General features: G+C 45.4%; 1 protein-coding gene across 3 annotated transcripts in view; it reads left to right on the top strand.

Annotated features, from left to right (window-relative positions):
- Positions 1-430: 430 nt before the first annotated feature.
- The window catches only part of EGFL6 (EGF like domain multiple 6), a 72579-nt gene continuing 56352 nt past the window's right edge, over positions 431-16657 (top strand). Inside the window, exons 1-2 of one of the 3 annotated variants that reach the window (XM_019495132.2) lie at positions 431-580; positions 13921-14033. In XM_019495132.2, the coding sequence (XP_019350677.1) occupies positions 444-580; positions 13921-14033 (250 nt within the window). In that variant the 5' untranslated portion in view covers positions 431-443. Of the gene's footprint in view, positions 581-1461; positions 1881-13920; positions 14034-16657 lie in introns of those variants that run through there. The other 2 variants (XM_014607768.3, XM_059720919.1) reach the window with 2 other exon arrangements.

The following is a 16657-nucleotide window of genomic DNA, read 5'->3' as shown; positions in this document are numbered from 1 at the left end:
TAGTCATATATCTGTGTGTATATGAACTATATCTGTGTGTATCTGTGTGTGTGTGTGTTACTGGTGTTTGATTTTAATCACGGGAAAACGGGGATTTTGGGTTACTTTCTTTAATTTTTATTTATATTTTTTTAATCAGAGGAAACCAGGCTCCCTGGTGATCAGTGCAACCTCTTCTTGCCCCCCGGCCCCAGCTTCCCTTCTCCCCCTGGGCCAGGGGCAGCACCGCCGGGCGCTGCTCCCAGCCCGGCTCCTCCGCAGAGCCCCACGCCGGGTGAGCGGCGCCGTCCCGCGCCCCGGGGCGCCGGCTCTCCCCTCCCCGCGCGGGGCTCAGGCGGCCGGGCTGTGAGGGGCAGGGGGCGGGCCCCGCCGTGCGAGCCACTGCCCGCCCCCAGCCCAGCCCGGGGCTTATTTAAGCCCCTGCCGGAGCTCTCGGGGGGCGGATGAGTAGTAGTCGGGTCTCTCGCCGCCGGCCCGTCCCGCGGCCGCCCCCTGCCCCGGCCATGGGGCCCGGCGCCTGCAGCGTCCTGCTGGCCGCCCTGCTGCCCTGGGCTGCGGGGGCGTCTGTCGCCGCCGCCAGGTGAGGGGCGCGGGCTGCCAAGGGGGCAGCGCCACCCCACTGCGCGGGGTCATGGGCTGAGTGGGCTTAGCTGGGCGGTGTGGGAGGGTTAGGGTTGCCAGCTCTGACTGAAGTTATTCCAGGAGACTTTTTTTTTTTCTTAAAATATCCTATTGAAATCTCCCAGACTGCTTTCAGTAGTCACCAGGAGATGGATGCTGATCCCAGTAGACTCCTGGCCAGTCCAGGAGGGTTGGCAGCCCTGCGTGAGGTGCAGGTGTGTGGAGGGGTCAGGTTGGCTCTGGCATGGGCTGAGCCAGCCCCTTCTAAACCAGAGTCTCAGAGAAGTGGGCCTGGAAGGGCCCTCCAGAGGGCATCTGGTCCACCCCCCTGCCAGAGGTAGGGTCAGCTCTATCCAAACCATCCCTGACAACTGTCTTCTAAGCTCTGAATAAATCTGCCCTGTCCTCAGCCTTGTTCTAACCAATATGTAATGTGTGTATTGGGGTGGGCTTAAGCTGGAGGGTTTGAGGTGCCTATGTGGATGTTTGCCCACAGCCTTGGCTTTCAGGGACATGGGGGGGGGGGGGGGGGGGAAGCTGGTTATGGCTAAAACATTTGGGAGAAGGAGGGAAAGCATTGGGACCAATAGTCTCTGACTACTAAAGGGCTGTAGCTTGAGGGTGGTTTGTCATTTCAGCAACTATCTCCAGGGCTTATTCTTTTTATCTGCAGCACATTCCCAGTTTTGCTTAAAGGCATCCAGGGGCGGATCCAGGATCGGGCTGCGCTTGCAGTGCCCTCTGATTCCTGCTCTACTCTAAAGTTTACAACCAACTGCCTGGCAGTGGCAGCAGCATTTCTACTCGGGCACTGCTGAGGGAGTTGCTTGACTTTGTGGCTCATTGTCATCTACCTGATCCCTACTAAACTCTTCATTCCTCAGCTGTTAACAACCCTCTCTTCTTTTTTTTATGGTCTTGATGTTCCACCGAGCAAGCTATCTTTTGTTTTGTCATTCTGCTGCCTGTTCGCTGTTTCTGGCCATGAAGATCCTGCTTTTAACTCATTCCAATGAAGTTCTATTTGTTTTTTGCTTCTATCTTCAACTGAATAATACAGCCCCAGGAAAGCTATTAGCTATAGCTATTGACCTATTAGGAAAGCTTCTAGGTTCTTTCTAACTGGAGGAAAATAGGTGTTGTGTTTAAATAGGAGGATACATCTTGCCATCTGTGGGGTTTGTTTGTTTTTTTCCCCCCTCACCACCACCTTTTTGAAATTGTAGATCCATCCATGAATGCACATTCATTTATTTCAGGTAAGTTTTCCCTCTTCTCCCCCTACTCCAGTATATATGAGGATCTGTTAATGTGTTCAAATACAGGAAAGGTGTATTTCTGTGTGTGTGTGCTTATGTGTATACTTAAGTATATACAATTTTAGTGCAAGAATCTCATGGTATTGAGATGTATGTACTAAGTATATGGGAATGTGGAAAGGGACCCAAGCTGAGCAGTTCAGACTCATATTTCACACAGTGCAAAATACTGGATCCAGGGTTTTCAGCTGATCCATTAAAAGATAGTGGGCTTTTGTGAAAGGCAAATTTTAGCTAGCTGGGTAGTTTGCAACTTCATGGGTGGTCAGAGCTGAGATTTCATTACAAGCCATTGCTACCTGCACTATGTATTATACACAATTGTGCTTTTTTTTTTTTTTTTTTTTTTTTTCCCTTCTTCAAACCAGCTTTACCTCACTGGCTGGTGGAGTAGCTGGTTCTGCGTGGCTATGGTCTTCCTTGAACTTGGAGTGAGGGAACAAGCAGCTGTATGTTGGTGATTATCACCTCCTCCTCTTCAAACCTAGATGGAAAGTTTTACTGTACAGTACAACTGTCCTAGATTTAATGGACTTTCCTTATCAATATAAATTTTCAAGGGTTTTAACCCCAAGCCCTATAGCTACATCTAATCCTCATGCACTTTCCACTGACAAGGTGTAGATTTCAATATAGATATACAGCATACTACATTCAGCATTGTTTCCCTTTTTTTCATGAAGCTGAGCACGGTGCTGTTTTGGATAAAGGTATTACAATTTTCCACCTGTAAGCTGGCTATAGGCTATTTCCCCCCCCCCCCCCCCCTTTGGAATAATTCCATAGTCAGTAGAATTACACTGGGGAAAACTCTGGCTCCATGACTTCAAAAACTCAAGGAGCTATAGATGAATGAAAAGGTCAGTAAAATACAGACAGCTATGAATCATTCTAGTCTTGTGTTGGCTTGTAGAAATAGACACTGTTAAAGGTCTGCACAAGTAGCATTTGAGTTAAGGTTCAGAGACGGAGTGTTTGAGAGAAAATGAGCATAGTTATTAAACAGCCGATCAACTACTTTAGGATTTTACCATCAAAGTGCTATGTAATTAAATAAAAAAGCCAGAAAGAGCACAATAAAGTAATAACTATTACAAGGAGAATTCGTTGCAATTAGCAATGAAATTTTCAAGATGCAGCATAGTTTACTTGTTCAGTATCAGGTTTCTGTACTGGTATGTTTATGATCAGCAAGTGGAAGTGTGCTGTTCCAACACATTTAAAGCTGTCAACTGGTCAGCTTTTCAGAAACTGTATGGGGACCAGGGTTTATAGACTCCAGACCTGTTTTTATGGAAAACACATTTGCCCTTCAAGCAGGGCACCTTTAACAAGGATTATGTTTGTGTTAGTTATTTCTTGAGGTTTTATGCACTTGGGTTTAAAACTTCTTCAGAGGCGTGAAATCGGGAAAGGAAAATGTTATCTTATTTCAACAGAAAGCATCTCTTTGATTTAACTGAACCAGACAGTGATATGTTGTATATCTTAAGTATATAATATGAATCCAGGAAATTTAACATTAAACGGATGTTTTCTCTATAAGCGCTATTGTCATACCAAAGTTCTGAAGTAGGGAGAGGTACCTGGTAGTTGTTGGCTGTGTCTTTGTCCTAATGGGGGAAAAAAGAGACTTTAAACATCTGGATAGAAAGCTCAAACAGCATGCTAAATACACCTGCAGAGGATATGAAATTGAGAGGACAAAACAGATTCCAAAGATGTAGAGAGAGCTTAGAAATGGGGACAGGAAATAATAAAATTAGAATCAGCTTTGAAAACCCAAAGCTCATACATTTAAAAGGGAAAATAATCAGACAGTCATTGAAAGGGAGATTTCTGGAAGGAAGACCAAAAAGCCCTACATATGATGATGGCTGGTAATTAAGATACAAGCTTCTGTTGTTTGCTTGCTTGTTTGTTTTTTATAGCATACTTGTTATGTAGCTCTACAATTCTAGTATTTATGCATTCAAAACCAAGTTTGGAAACAATTTGCCTGAAATGCTCTTTAGCTCCCAAGGCATATCTACTTCTCAGAGAAGATAAACACGATGGTGATATGTGGCTCTGTAACAGGGGTAAGCAGTTGTATTGGGCAGAGAGCCACCTACGGAGTTTTAGTGAGCTGTCACGGGCTGGATCAGCGCCCCCCCCCCCCCCCCCAACAACTCACCAAAACTCCCTCAGTGGCAAGTGGGAAGCAGATTGTGGCTCTGCCCTGAGCCCCAGCCCCTGTCACCACCCTGCGATCCCAGGGTCACCATGGAGACCAGCCAGGACCAGCACAGTCAAGTCATGCAGGTTGGGGGACAGGATGGAGCAATGGGCAAGGCATGGAGCTGCGTCCAGGACAGAGACAGGCAAGCAGGGTCGGGTATTGGGATCACAGGGCAATGACAGCACAGAGTTGGGGTAGAGCTGTGATCTGTTCCCCACATGACCCTGCACATGGGACCGGGGCCCATTGCAGGGACGCGTGAACAATGGATTGCGTCTCTTCCCCAGCTCTGGCTCCACTGGCCCATCACAGTCCCAGATGCTACTTCCAACACGCCCATGGTCCCATCCCATCCATCCCACCACACATCGTGCCTATGCAGGTCCCAGCTGATCTCCATGAAGATCCTGCCCACCCATTCCATTTGGCACCCCCAGTGGTGGGTTAAGGGCAGATGGGTTGGGGTGTCCAGGCAGCGGGGCCAGGGCCAGCAGTGGCAGCCAGCTGGGGCTGCCAGGAAACAGTCTAGATGCTGTGCTGGCCCAGTGCTGCTGCATGCCTGGGAGCAGCAAGACAGGCTGTATGCACCATGGCCTGGCCTGCCTCCTGCACTTGGGCTCAGGTGAAACCAAGGAATCCACTGTGGGCTGGACAAAACGCTTTGACGGGGCCAGATCCAGCCCACGGGCCATATTTTGCCATCCCTGCTCTATAAGTATATAAAATCCAAGATTGGTAGGGAACTGTGGCCTCAGTCCTGTAGATTATCAATACAAAATGCCTGTTATTTAACCTTATTGACAATATAATTTCTCACAGGAGAGGCTAAGGGGACTGGGCTTATTTAGTCTGGAGAAGAGAAGTCTGAGGGGAGATTTAATTGCAGCCTTCAACTACCTGAAGAGTGGTTACAAAGAGGATGGAGCTAGACTGTTCTCGGTGATGGCAAATGACAGAAAAGGAGCAATGGTCTTAAGTTGTAGCAAAGGAAGTTTAGACTAGATATTGGGCAGGGGAGGGGAGCTGCACTAGGAGGGTAATAAAGCCCTGTAACAGGTTACCCAGAGAGGTTGTGGAATCTCCATCCTTGGAGGTTTTTAAGACCCAGCTAGATGCTGGGATGATCTAGTAGGTATGGCCCTGCTTTGAGCAAGGGGGTGACCTCCTGAGGTCCCTTGTAACCCTAATTGTCTATGATTCTATGGTTAATATAAGACGAGAAGAAAAGATCAATAAAATCTTTACATTGAGTAGTCGGAGGCATCACATTGTGAGACAAATTAAAAAGCTCAGTTTCTTTTCAGTTCTGTATGTTAGGACTAGAATGGGGCCTGAATCAATTCAGTAGGAATTCTGCCATTGACTTCTGTGGGACCCATGGTTTCAACTGAGGGCTGGGATGCACAGCTCTAACCGTACTAAGGGCCATTTGCAAGGTACACACCCAGCAGTGGGCAGCACTAACTGGATCTGCTCTGATCAGATTTGCATGCAAGAAACTGGGCTTCAACCTGCAGACACATGTGCAGATTAATGAATTGTCGCACAGCAAAGACACAGGATTTACCATTTTGTTTTTCAAATCCTTTTCCTTTTAATACCTTTCCCTGTTGAAGTTAATGGAAGTTTTGCTTTAAACTTCAATGAAATGAGAATTCTTTTTGACATTCAGTGAAACTCATATTCCTTAGAAGCAGTTGGCTTCTGTGTGCACAGGAGTTGGCCATAAGTATCCTTAAGAGCTCTTATGGAAATAATGCACTAAATCTGTTCACCAGCTGTGTTTGGAAGTCCAGTATCTCAGCCATGATTTTTGTTGTCAAAATACAGTGACTTAAAAAAGATTTATTCCTGAACAAACTCTGTTTCTTAGTTCTTTTTCTCAGCTGTTAAATTTAACTGGACTAATGCAGAGATGATTCAGTACACAGGCATGCTATTCTTCTGATCAGAAGATTCATAAAAGTGTATCCGTACATGTTCATACCCACCCTTTTCTCACTATTGGGTTCTTACTCCTGTTTCACCTTCTTATGACTGATAGAATGGCTGCTGGTCAGGTTTGTGGACAGACAGAATCCTTTTATTAAATTTGCAGTTGTTGCCATTTTAAATTACTTAGATTTGGTATCTTTGATACCATAAAAAAGTGTAAGTTATAACAAGCTGATGCAGTTTCACATGTAGTATTTGAAACATCAAAAATATGTTGAGAGAAGGTGTCTTTTGTGTGAGCAATAATATTCATCATTTGGGTCTGTTTTGCTACCATTCATTCCTGAAGTACTCCCTTGATGATTGTTGCTGTCTGGGGGTGTCTGTTCTACTGTATCTAGCGTGTGGGGGTTGTGAGGGGCACATGCAGCAGAGCTCACCTGGGTGGTACAGGTTCAAGTGTGGTCTGACCCCCATGCCATTCGACCTGCAGCTGCCCCTATGGTGCTCTGCATGGGACTAAACCTCCCCCCACCCCCCCACCCCCCAGCAGCCCACGCCTGCCCAGGGCAGCTAACGTTGCACTCCTGCTCGCACCTGCCCTAGCCCAGGTATAACCCTGGCCTGCTCACATGGCTTCCCACCAGGGCTACCGTCCACCCACTCAGCTACCCACAGGCAGCTGGGAGCTAGAACTGGAGCCCTGCATGCTGGGGTAGAAGTTGCCCGGCTGCAGCTTTCCCCATGCCCGCTGTCACTTCCCCACCCTACCTGCTGTCCAGAGCAGCACAACAGGGGCAGGAGGGAGGCAGGGGAACCTGAGCAGCACCCAGGCAGTTGCAGCAGCGCTGGGAGCAGCCCCTCCAGGAAGCTGTGCATGCTGACTGGAGCTGGGATTGTCTAGCAGGCATGGGTGAGAGTGCATCATGGGCTGTCCTGGCCAGTCAGGGCTCAGCCCCATGCAGAGTACTGTGGAGGCAGCCACAGGCTGGATATAATCAATTGGCAGGTGCCCAGCTGTGAGCTGGATTCAATCAGTTGGCAGGTCAGATCCAGCCCACGGGCTGTATTTTGCCCTCCCATGCCTTAAAGGGTGTACTCCCTCAGGCTTCAGCTGTCAGAGCCTTGGCTCCCTTTTACTCTGGCTGCACCCTCATCCTTGGTCCACTGTCTTAAGATCTTGGCTCCTGGGCATTGGCTCTGACTTGGCAGGAACCCCTCCTGTGGCTCCAGTTTCACCCCACCAGCCTCAGCCCCTCTAGCTTGGAGCTAGATTCTGTCACTTATGTGGGCAGTGCCACCTAGGCATCTCCACCCATGACCCTCTCCTCCTCTATAGCCACAATCCAGTCCTCCAGTAGGAAAACTTCAAGCCAAAACAGTGATCTAACCCGACCTCACTTCAAACATAAAGTGCTCTGGGGTTCCCTGTTACAGAGACACACGGCACACTGTCAAGTAATATCTTGTCCTGTGAGCAGGATTCCCTGGCTACATCTTGGGCCAGGGGTACCTTGGAAATGCTGCAGCATTTAGAGTTACCCAACCATGATAAAGAGCAAAGGGCACTGTCTGTCCATGCAAAAGGGGTTGCCCATGCCCCTCCATACTGTTAGGTCTGGTCCTCATGGACTTTCAGCTGCCTACACCCATGTGGTTCACCTGGAAGGCCTCTGGATGGTGGGGCAGGCACAATGGTTCTTGGTTCACAAGCACCCATACAGGGCTGGTGTCAAGGAGTGTTTTGAGAGCCTGGACTCTCACCAAGCCATCAAGTCCTCTCCCCTAACACTTCCCCCTGAAATGCCCCTTTCATCTAGCCTTGTTGCTGACAAATCTTCTTCTGTTGCTTAAGCATGAGTCTTAGTTCCTCCCATTTGAGGAAGGAGGGGGCACAGACACCCTCCCCACCACTAAAAGGATGGGTAAAAGTTGTTGGAGGCTTCCCAGAGAATCTGGCTTTTCCACAAGGATCAGTAATCGTCCCTCACTCATCCAAGGGTGAAGGGGGAGGAAGACTAGGGATCCTAGATCAACAGGATTGTGAATGCCACATACCAAGAGTCACACAGATTGCAGAGCAGAGGGGGAGCCCAAGGGCTTTTTGCCCCTGCCTTGCAGCATCTCCCCAACCTTAGAAGGCAACATTTCCCTCTATATACATACATACACAGCCCTCATTGTACCCCATCATCAATGCCATCCTGGGATCTGGGTCCCCAGGAGAGCTAAGAAACCTTGAAGGATTTCCCAAGGAGATGCTTTCAAGAGCCTAGGATACAGCATCCATCTTCCAGTTTAAGAACAGCACACTTTCATGGAAGCCTTCCTTTCCCCACGCACATCACTGTGCCCCCCCCGACTTGGCTCCTACCCAGCCTGTCTGCCCCAGAGAGTCTCAAGCACTTTGCAGGAAAGTTTCAAAAAGTCCAACTCCCTTAGCCTCCCCCAGTAATGGCACATCACCCTAAAAAAAGATCTCATAGGAGCACAACTGAGAATCACTACTGTACATGTATGACTTTACACTTTGCACTCTGTACCATTAATAAAATAGGCTGAACAGAGCACAAGTCTTTTAGTCTCTTCTGTATTCACTGATTAATTTCCTAATAATTACCAGACAGTGCCTTTTTAGAGGCAGCTGATAATGATACACATCCAGGCCCCAATTATTTTCTCACAGGAGGAAGACCTGTAAGAGGAAGGAAATACAGAAGAGACTGCCATAAGGTTCTATTAGGAATGCAGGATTCTCTCTTCCTGCCCTCTCACTATAGCGAGCTAGAAGGCCTGGGTTGGGAAAACAGCTTGGGGGAAGAAAAAAAGAAGCAGAGATGGAAATGTATTGTACTGCTGCTCCCCATGCCAGCTATGACCTGCATACTTTTTTCCTGTTTTTAATTCCCTTTTTCACCCAACTGTCTAATTGTAATGCTGGACCTGTAACCTTTCCTTCCTGTTAACAGGGAGAGCTTTTAGTTTTGTGGAAAGCTACAAATATTGTAGCCTGGAACTGTGCCCTTTCACCCACAAGTAATAGACAGGTTTTAACCGGTATGAGCTTAAAAACTTGCCCATATAGCCACCTAGAGCTACAACAGCTATCCTTTGTTCAGCACTTGATTGGCTCCAGCTTCTCATTTAAGGGACTGCTTTGCCACTTGCCTATGTAGTACAATAGATTGAACTTCCAACTTTAAGCAGCTACTGAGCAGCTTATAGTCCATGGCTATCATTCTGTGACTGACTCATGGCCTTATCCTTTGGTTTCTAGTCTCTGGCTCTAGACATCAGCTTGACATTTTATCCACAGACCTTCTGCACCTGACCACAGTTGGCTATCTTGGATTTGCTTCTTGCTTCTGCACCCTAGCTGTTGACCTTCAATTCCTAATCTCTGCCTGGGTTCTTGGTTCTGGTTACCTGCTTGGTTCTAGCTACTATGCTAAATAACACTAGCATGCTGTGAAAGCTTGAGCCAACAAGCTTGGATCCAATTCGAGCATTCCCATTGCCTACGAGTTTTAGAAGATGGAAGCCTGATATGAACCTATCTACAAGAATTTATTTGATAGGTGCCTAAGGCTGGAGTGGTCCACAGTGGTCTGCAAGAAAGTGAGGGCATTGAAATGGAGATCCTGTGCCTCTCAGTGTGCTTCTTAGTAGTATGGCTCCCACTGGGCTGTATAGCCAAAGGCTGCCCTCACTGCAGCTGCTCCTTGGACCCCTTGTAGTAAGGAGAGTTCCACCACTGGGTGATGGTAGGCAGGGCACTACACTAGAGGTGCCTGTCTTTTCCTGATTCTGCCACTGAGCTGCAGTTTGATCTTGGGCAAGTCACTCCCTCTATCTAGGCCTCCATTTTGGTTCCACATCTTGTCCGCTGAGACTAAATTCTTCAAGACAGGTCATCTCCCTCTCTCTCCCTCTCTCTCTATCATGTATAATGCGTGGGACAACAGGCCATCTTATTTCAGGCTCTAATACTTTTCCATTCCTCCCCTGTTAGTCATGTAACTCCAAGCTGCATTACTTTTCTTTCAGGATCTCTGGAGGGTTAGTAAGGTGTTGGGGCATTTTTTGAAGGACCTTCTTGCTCTTTATCCAACTCTCTCCTTCCCACTGTCCATGATACAGAATCCTAAATCCATAAATAGCCAAAAAGGCAGAGCTTGTCTTCTATGTGTGATGGAGAAATCTGACTGGGAATATGCTCCTGCCCAGAGACCTTGGAACTCAATTCTACCCCTGCCAGCAATATGTTCTAAATACCCAATGCCTGTTGTTTCAGATATCTTACTGACGAACTTGGAGCAAATAAGATTTTATGCAGGATATGTTGAAAAAAAATCAGCTGGGTTCATTTTATTGGCTAATGCCAGGATAATACTCTGTTTTATGAGGCATGGTCTGTACCGGTCTATTGTTAGTGGGAATCTGTGAGGGTTTGTAAAGTTGTTATTTAGTTGTTTTTATTTATTTGCTGTCATTTCATAAAAAGGTATTACTTGTGTCAAGTTAGCTTATCACCTCTAGAAAGGGTCCAGCATTTTTTTAAAAAGTAACTGAAAGGTCATATTTCTTATAAGCCGAACCTTGCTGTGCAAGGTCTTTTTGACATGAGCAGGGCTACCCCAACAAACTCAGTGAGGTTAGATGAGATGCAAAGTGGAACATACTTAGCTTTTAATTTTTAGCTCCCACAATTGTAAATGAAACAAATCAACTTTGTTCAAACGTGATAAAGAACGGAACCAAATACAAATTTTAAAAATACTTGATTGTTTTGTATAAATCCAACTAAATACCAAGAGGGAGAGTCATTGGGTGACACATTGACTTCTGATGTAGAAAGCAATAGAAGCTGTCTTACAAATTTTGTTTGGAAATGCTTGCTGCTTTAATGCATGCTTTCATTTGTCTGAAGAATGATTGTATGTGGTCTTGTAAAATCAGAATGCTATGCTTTCAGTCCCCAGGATGGTCAACCATTCTTGGACAAGGGCTCTTAATAGATCCCAATCAAGTGTCCAAATCTTACCACTTTTAGGGTGATAAGAAAGAGGTATTTCATTTTCCAAACCATCTCCTAACTATAAACCATTGGATTCTTTCTGTTGAGGTCCCCTGGCTGGCCTCCCTGTGGCGGTAGTCATATTTCAGAAAATAGTTTTGCTGAGGGAAATATCATTTCCTGTTTTTGAAAGTATCATTTTTTACTTTAACTAACTTATGTAAATGGTGCCTGGGGGGGGATATGTACTTTAGAAATGTGTGTAGCAGTTTTTTATTAGAACAGTGTTACAACTGTAATACAGTGAAACCTGTCTAAGACAGAATCTGGTAGGGCCAGGAAAAAGTCTTGGTTTAGCCAGATAGAAAAAGTTCTGGCTTAGATGAACTTTCCCAGCTCCTCTGCTCAGGGCTGTCTGCTCTACACTTCTCCTCTGCTTGGCGCTCACACTCCGTGCACATGTACAAAATAGGTAATTACTTTCTATGATATACAGGGTGATTCTACAGATGGGCCCCAAATTTCTTTTCTGTTTCCATGTTAGACCAGTGTCCAGCTTCCACAGACTAAATACACGGTTCCCCTAAATCATGTTGCAAGTAGAAATTTTCCAGCTTGAGCAGAAAATGATACATTCTGTCTTGGGAAGGTTTCACTGTATTTATAGACTTGCATTTCAGTACAGAGTGACATGCATTAATGGCACCATTATAAGGAGATAAAATGATATAATTAATGCATATCCCACAAATTGCCCTGTAAATACAGATTTGCCTGGAAATCCCTGCTAATGAATTCCAACACTTTCTTTGATGCAGTGTTTAACACTCATAGACCTTTTGAAGGAAGTGGATTGTAAGGAGGGTCTTACAGAAAGGGACAAAGGTGTGGAATTTCAGGCCATGGAAAGATTTTCAGGTATAGGTGACAAAAATAGCAGATTAATATGCAGGGGCCAGGGAGTTGTAGTATATGCAGACCAAACATGGTAGGGATTGAGGGGGATAGTCAAAGGATGCTAAGATCCATCAATACATGGTAACCACCTTTAAGCTGATTCAGTACCAGATTTATTTTCTTAGAAAAGTTTATTAAAGAGGCCATCCTTAATGGACTGGCCAATGCCAACATCTTAAGGGATAGCCAGCACGGGTTTGTTGCGGGTAGGTCTTGCTTGACCAATCTCATTTCCTTCTATGACCAGGTGACCTATCACCTGGACAAAGGAGAAGAGATTGATGTCATATATCTTGACTTCAAAAAAGCCTTCAATCTGGTGTCCCATGATCACCTCTTGGAGAAACTGGCCAATTGTTGCCTTGGGTCCTCCACGATCTACTGGCTGGAAAATTGGCTCCATGGTCGGACCCAGAGGGTAGTAATTGAGGGAAGTCACTCATCGTGGTGTCCTGTGACCAGTGGGGTCCCCCAAGGCTCTGTCCTTGGACCCATACTGTTCAACATCTTCATTAATGATGTGGACACTGGAGTCAGAAGCGGACTGGCCAAGTTCGCCAATGACACCAAACTTTGGGGCAAAGCATCCACACCAGAAGACAGGCGGGTGATCCAGGCTGACCTGGACAGGCTCAGCAAGTGGGCGGACGAGAATCTGATGGTGTTCAACGCCGATAAATGCAAGGTTCTCCACCTTGGGAAGAAAAACCCGCAGCATCCTTATAGGCTCGGCAGTGCTATGTTGGCTAGCACTATGGAAGAAAGAGACTTGGGGGTCATCATTGACCACAAGATGAACATGAGCCTGCAGTGCGATGCTGCAGCTAGTAAAGTGACCAAAACGCTGGCTTGCATCTATAGATGCTTCTCAAGCAAATCCCGGGAGGTCATTCTCCCCTTGTACTCGGCCTTAGTGAGGCCGCAGCTGGAGTACTGCGTCCAGTTTTGGGCTCCACAATTCAAAAAGGATGTGGAGAAGCTTGAGAGAGTCCAGAGAAGAGCCACGCGCATGATCAGAGGTCAGGGAAGCAGACCCTACAATGACAGGCTGAGAGCCCTGGGGCTCTTTAGCCTGGAAAAGCGCAGGCTCAGGGGTGATCTGATGGCCACCTACAAGTTTATCAGGGGTGACCACCAGTATCTGGGGGAATGTTTGTTCACCAGAGCGCCCCAAGGGATGACGACTAGGTCGAATGGTCATAAACTACTACAAGACCGTTTCAGGCTGGACATAAGGAAGAATTTCTTTACTGTCCGAGCCCCCAAGGTCTGGAACAGCCTGCCACCGGAGGTGGTTCAGGCGCCTTCGTTGAACACCTTCAAGACGAAACTGGATGCTTATCTTGCTGGAATCCTATGACCCCACCTGACTTCCTGCCCTTTGGGCAGGGGGCTGGACTCGATGATCTTCCGAGGTCCCTTCCAGCCCTAATGTCTATGAAATCTATGAAATTTCCATAAACATTAAAATTGGGAAGCTAGAATTATGGAATAAGTTATGGCTGACTATTTCCACATCTAGTGCAACATGAAATAGCCTCATTGACTTCTGTGACACTACACTGACACAGGCCAGATGGCAAATTTGGCCCTTTTTATCTACTCTGTCATGTCAATAGAAAAAAACAATTATTGTTTTTCATTACAAAACATTTACACAGTTCTGTAAATTCATTACAGTTTCAAGTCCCCCAAACCATCCCTTCTACAGATCCCACTAAGTGCTTCAGTAAAGTATACCAGCAAATTAATATGGATGAGAGTGGAGGCAAAGTAATTAAACCATACAAAGGCAATAGATTAAAACATGTTCTTTGCTTACTGCTGTTAACACTATGCTTCTTGCACAGCTCAAGGGCTCACAAGCAGCTGATGACTGTGAACCAGCCTGGAGTTTGCCGCTACGGTTCTAAGACAGAATGCTGCTACGGCTGGCGAAAGAACAACAGAGGGCACTGTGAAGGTAATAATGCACAATTACTGCCTCCTCTTCATGACTATGAACTTATTTTTTAATAATACAGCTTCCTTTGGGCCTGGCAGAAGTTACAGAAAGATTCATATAAGAAGGTGCATGGCTTAAGAACTAGAGCTCAGCTGCAGGGAGTTAGAGGGTAGTAGTCTGCCTTTCTAGAAGCACTGGGCTAGTGGACAGAGGAGACTGGCTAGCCCTAGAGGAAGTTAAAAGCCCCCAGGGAAGGGAGTAAGGGAAGGGTGTGGTGTACAAACCAGGGCTGCCGTTACAGTCTGAGGCAGGACCACAGGTTTTGATTTATCTGTTTGTACATTTGTTTCTTTGATTGTTCATGTTGTTTTCCTGTGGAGACAAGTTTGCCCCAGGAAAAATAAACTGCCTGGTGACAGGAGTAACATTCTTCTATAAATGAGGTGTAGGGTTTAACAAAGATATGAACTATAAGAGTAGGAAGAAAATAAGTTTTAGAGACCATCTCTTGAAAAATGCAGAGCAAATAAACAGAGCCAGCCAATAAACTAGATTCCTAGACTTTTAAAGTCCTGGAGGGATCTTCTGGCCTGACCTCCTGCATAACACAGGCCAAGAGAATAGAAATGGATCATGCCTGTCCCATGGTATCTATTCGGTATTAGTAGCAAGATCCAAAAAAGCAGCATGCAGCCACCTAAGCTATGTTGTGTAATCCTAATTCTGTTGCTGAAGAGTAAAAATGATAATATACAGAAGTAATTTAGAAAAGCAAATGGACCTTTTTTGAAACACTACAATTATCTCTTACTAGACTTCAGCTTTCACAATCTCTTAAGTGCTATCTTCATTTGGCTGACTTCTGATGCAAGTCAGATACTCTGCAAACCTAGATTCAAGTCACTCATGATTTCAGGTGATTTGGATTGAGTGATCCAAGTGTCCCTTCCAATCTTCTGTTCCTAAAGAATTGCTTTACAACAGTTCTCAAAAACAGGTTCAAACAAGAACATAAAAGCCACATTTCCAGACTAATCATACTCACCTGAGCACCAGTTCTGCTTTCAGCCAAAAGTTTCAAACAGGGGCATGGGTAGATCTGGCATATTGAAAAACGGGTGCGTGGTGTAGTACATCATCACATAACAGTAAGTATTTTTCTCCAGGTAAAAAGAAACTAGAAGCTTTTGGAATATGCTAAAGACCTAGAGCTATATTATTTATAGATCAAAGCAAAAACAAATACAACTTTATTGGAATGTGCATTCTTTTGTTATATTATATATTTGTATAAAAAAAACAGATTAGGCAAATATAATAAAAAATGTTGTTTCATTAGTCGTGGAGTCATTAGAATTAAATGCACTTCTCTTTCAGATTCATAAAGTCAAGCCTTCTAGAGCATCTTGAAAGTACATTCAACACTTCACTGAAAGTTATTTCCACACCTGACTTAGTTTTAACTAGAGTTAAAAACAGTCTGCAGGGCTGTGAAATAGGAGCTACATTACCAGGAGCAGCAAATAGACATCAGACCTACAGAAGAAAGAATGGCTTAACTAGTAGAAGATCAATACCATTAAAAAGGAGAGAGGGTCATTAACACCTGTGGAATGAAGAGTTTAGAGGGAATCAGGTAGATTACAATGAGTCATTAACTCAAATGCTGTCTGAATAGAAATGCTGTTGCCACTGCCAGGCAGTCTGTTTTAAACTTTGGGTGGACCAGCAATCAAAGAGGGTGGGTGCACCTGTACCACTGTACTCTCCCCTTGTCCTTCTCCTGCCCCCAAGATCTGCCCTTAGACAGAGATATACCAAATTAGGCATATAAATCTTAATTAGGTTCCTAAATAAATACTTCTGAGAACTATCATGAACAATAAAATCAGGCTATTTATCTAGGTGTCTAAGAAAAAATAAAGGTACTTAACTTTAGCCATCAAGTTTAAAAAATGTTGGCTTTATTCTTTATTGCTGGAGCAAAAAGTCATTTGTAGTGATACAGACTTTAAATAGCAAAAGCTGATATATTCTTCTAACACAATTCATCACAGACATAAAAAATATAAGATACCTGCTTTTCACTTCTGCAGTATACAATTATGTATGGACTGTGGTAAAAGTTAATAATACATTTGGTTGCAACATTGTGACCAATCAAAGCACTTGATTGAGGGTCTTATTCTGCAACCCTTGTTCTTGCTGTGCATCTCTCCTCTTGGTAATCACATTGGCTAGGGACAGACATTACACATAAACCAGTTTAAGTGATAGGAAACTGGTTTCAACCTGTAACAGAACAGATGTTCAGTGCACATAAACCCATTTGAAAATGGCTGAAACCCGTTTGAGAGAAACCTGATTGAAAGTATCAGACTTAACTGATTTGGATCAAACTGGTTTATGCAATGTCTGTCCCAGGCCCCTTGCTGCGGTAAACCAGACACCCCTAGCATTCCAGCATGCTCTCTGGACTAGGTGGGGCTCTCTGCTCCACAGCAGGGCTGGACCCTCCCCTCTGTTCCCTAGCTACAGCTCCAGCACAAACTGCAGGCTGCTTTCTCCCTTCCCCTAACCACTACCTGCTAAGCAGGAATTCCCTCCTCCCCTCTGCCTTGCTGAGGAGGTGTCTGTGTATT

This window comes from Alligator mississippiensis, chromosome 1 (genome assembly GCF_030867095.1).
Source record: "Alligator mississippiensis isolate rAllMis1 chromosome 1, rAllMis1, whole genome shotgun sequence".
NCBI lineage: Eukaryota > Metazoa > Chordata > Crocodylia > Alligatoridae > Alligator > Alligator mississippiensis.
The sequence above is the reverse complement of the archived record's forward strand: the minus strand, read 5'-3'. Positions and strand labels throughout refer to the sequence as shown.